This window comes from Buceros rhinoceros, unplaced genomic scaffold (genome assembly GCF_000710305.1).
Source record: "Buceros rhinoceros silvestris isolate BGI_N320 unplaced genomic scaffold, ASM71030v1 scaffold33037, whole genome shotgun sequence".
NCBI lineage: Eukaryota > Metazoa > Chordata > Aves > Bucerotiformes > Bucerotidae > Buceros > Buceros rhinoceros.
The window spans coordinates 15465-17292 of NW_010424491.1; the positions used below are offsets into that span (position 1 = coordinate 15465).

The 1828-nt window shown below is 50.2% G+C and overlaps 1 protein-coding gene across 1 annotated transcript in view; it reads right to left on the reverse strand.

Annotated features, from left to right (window-relative positions):
• Positions 1–1636: 1636 nt before the first annotated feature.
• MAL (mal, T-cell differentiation protein) overlaps positions 1637–1828 on the reverse strand; it is a 4301-nt gene continuing 4109 nt past the window's right edge. The window contains exon 4 of the mRNA XM_010140824.1: positions 1637–1711. Coding sequence (XP_010139126.1) covers positions 1637–1711 — 75 coding nt within the window. The remainder of the gene's footprint in view (positions 1712–1828) is intronic.

The window sequence follows — 1828 nt, forward strand, 5'->3', positions numbered from 1 at the left end:
CCCCAGCTTCCACGTGGGTCTTCGTGGCTGTGTTGAGACAATAGGAGGGCTGGGCATGATAGGCAACAGAGACCTTTATTCATTTTATTGTTTTTTCCCCAGCTGGGTTTGTTTTGTTTTCGCAGTGCTGCTGTACAGCAAGGTTACCCTAAGGCCAGGAGGGCGGTATCTCAGCAAACCAGGTGGGGCCAGAAGGAAAGGGACGAGTGGGTGAAATAGTGCAGACTGGTGTAACTGGAGGGGGGTGTAGCAGAGAAGGGAGACGCAAAGGGTAAAGCAAGCCTGAAAGAATTGAGAAGGAGGGATGGGAGCTGTGCCAAGACATGGGCTTCAACTGCGATGGCCACGAAGCCTAGGGACAGGCAGCAGCGCTTGACCGCATCTGGGTGCAGAAGGTCCAGGGTATGACCACAAATGTTTGCCTTTGTAAAGAGACGCAAACACGAGGTCATCTTTATGTTTTAATACTAAATTCAGGGGTGGTAATAGAAGCAGGGCAAATCTGGGCACCAACCCTCCCACCCCCCACCCTGATGACTTGCTGTTGAACCAGTTTCAACCGGTGCACTTAAACCTTCAGACCCGAGTGCCAACGTCCACAGTGGCTCTGAGGTCCCTCCCTGCTCTGAAAAGGGGTTTATTTTTCCACTTCTGCCGCAATCAACAAAAGCGAAACAGGTCAGGCCAGTTTTCATCAAGGAAAAAACAAGAAAAAAAAAATCACGTGTTTCCCCCACCTTGCGCTTAAAAAGCTTCAACTCAAACCTGTGGTCACAGCTCCTCCTGGATCTGAAGCAACAGAGGTGCCTCCAAGTCAACTTTTATTTTCCTTCCATTCTCCAGTCCTTGTTACTGTGCGGAAACTTCAGACCCAATGGAAGAATGGTTTTGCCCCGCAAGCTGGAAGGGCTGATTTGGCACCACCATTTATTAGGCGCCTCTAACGTGTCTAAACACCATTCAAATTACCTCACTGCCCTGGTTTAACCCCGGCCGCTCCGCTGGCGAGGGGGTGAGAGGAGCAGAGAAGGCCTTGACTGTGTGTGAGCTCTGCTCCGCAGTAGCACAACCATCCCTGGGTACCAGCGCTGTTTTCAGCACAAATCCCCAACGCAGCCCCGTTCCAGCTGCTGTGAGGAAAACTGACCCTCCCAGCCAGAAGCAGCACGCAGGTTAACGCTCTGGAGCAGTTTAAGCATTCAAATGAACATCGTCACGGAGATCGACGTGTTCTCTTGGCACCGCAGGTTTAGGGAGGGAAATGGGCTTACATGGATGACCTGGTTTCATACTCGCGCTCCTCACTGGTGGTTGTTCGGGCTGCCCCGATAGCATTAACAACCCTGGAGGCACAGAGGTGTGCTTCAGGGAGATTTTAGCACTTGGAACCCAGCTCTACATTAATTTTAAAGCTGGATGTTTTTCTGCTGGGGCCCAAATTACCAGCATCAAACTGTACCAAACCCAGAAGAGACTGAAGGGATCGTGCCAGGGTATAGAGTTTTATCTTCATTGCCATGGTCCCACAGGAAAAGCTGCTTGTTCATAGTACATACATTAATAAACAAAACCCACACCCAGCCTGGAAACTGCAGTCGTTGACCAACTGCCGTGTTCATGGAAGGAGGGGAGGCTCTTAGGATGATTTCCATCGCAGGAGCGAGAACACCTTATGGATCACGTACACCAGGGTCGCTAAGAACGCAAATACCTACAATGGAAAAGCACATCACCCGGTCAACATTTTATTATATCCTACAGGTTCCTGCTCTGAGCAAACACCTCGTGATGCATTTTACTTCTATTGACTCTTGCATGTTTGGAGACA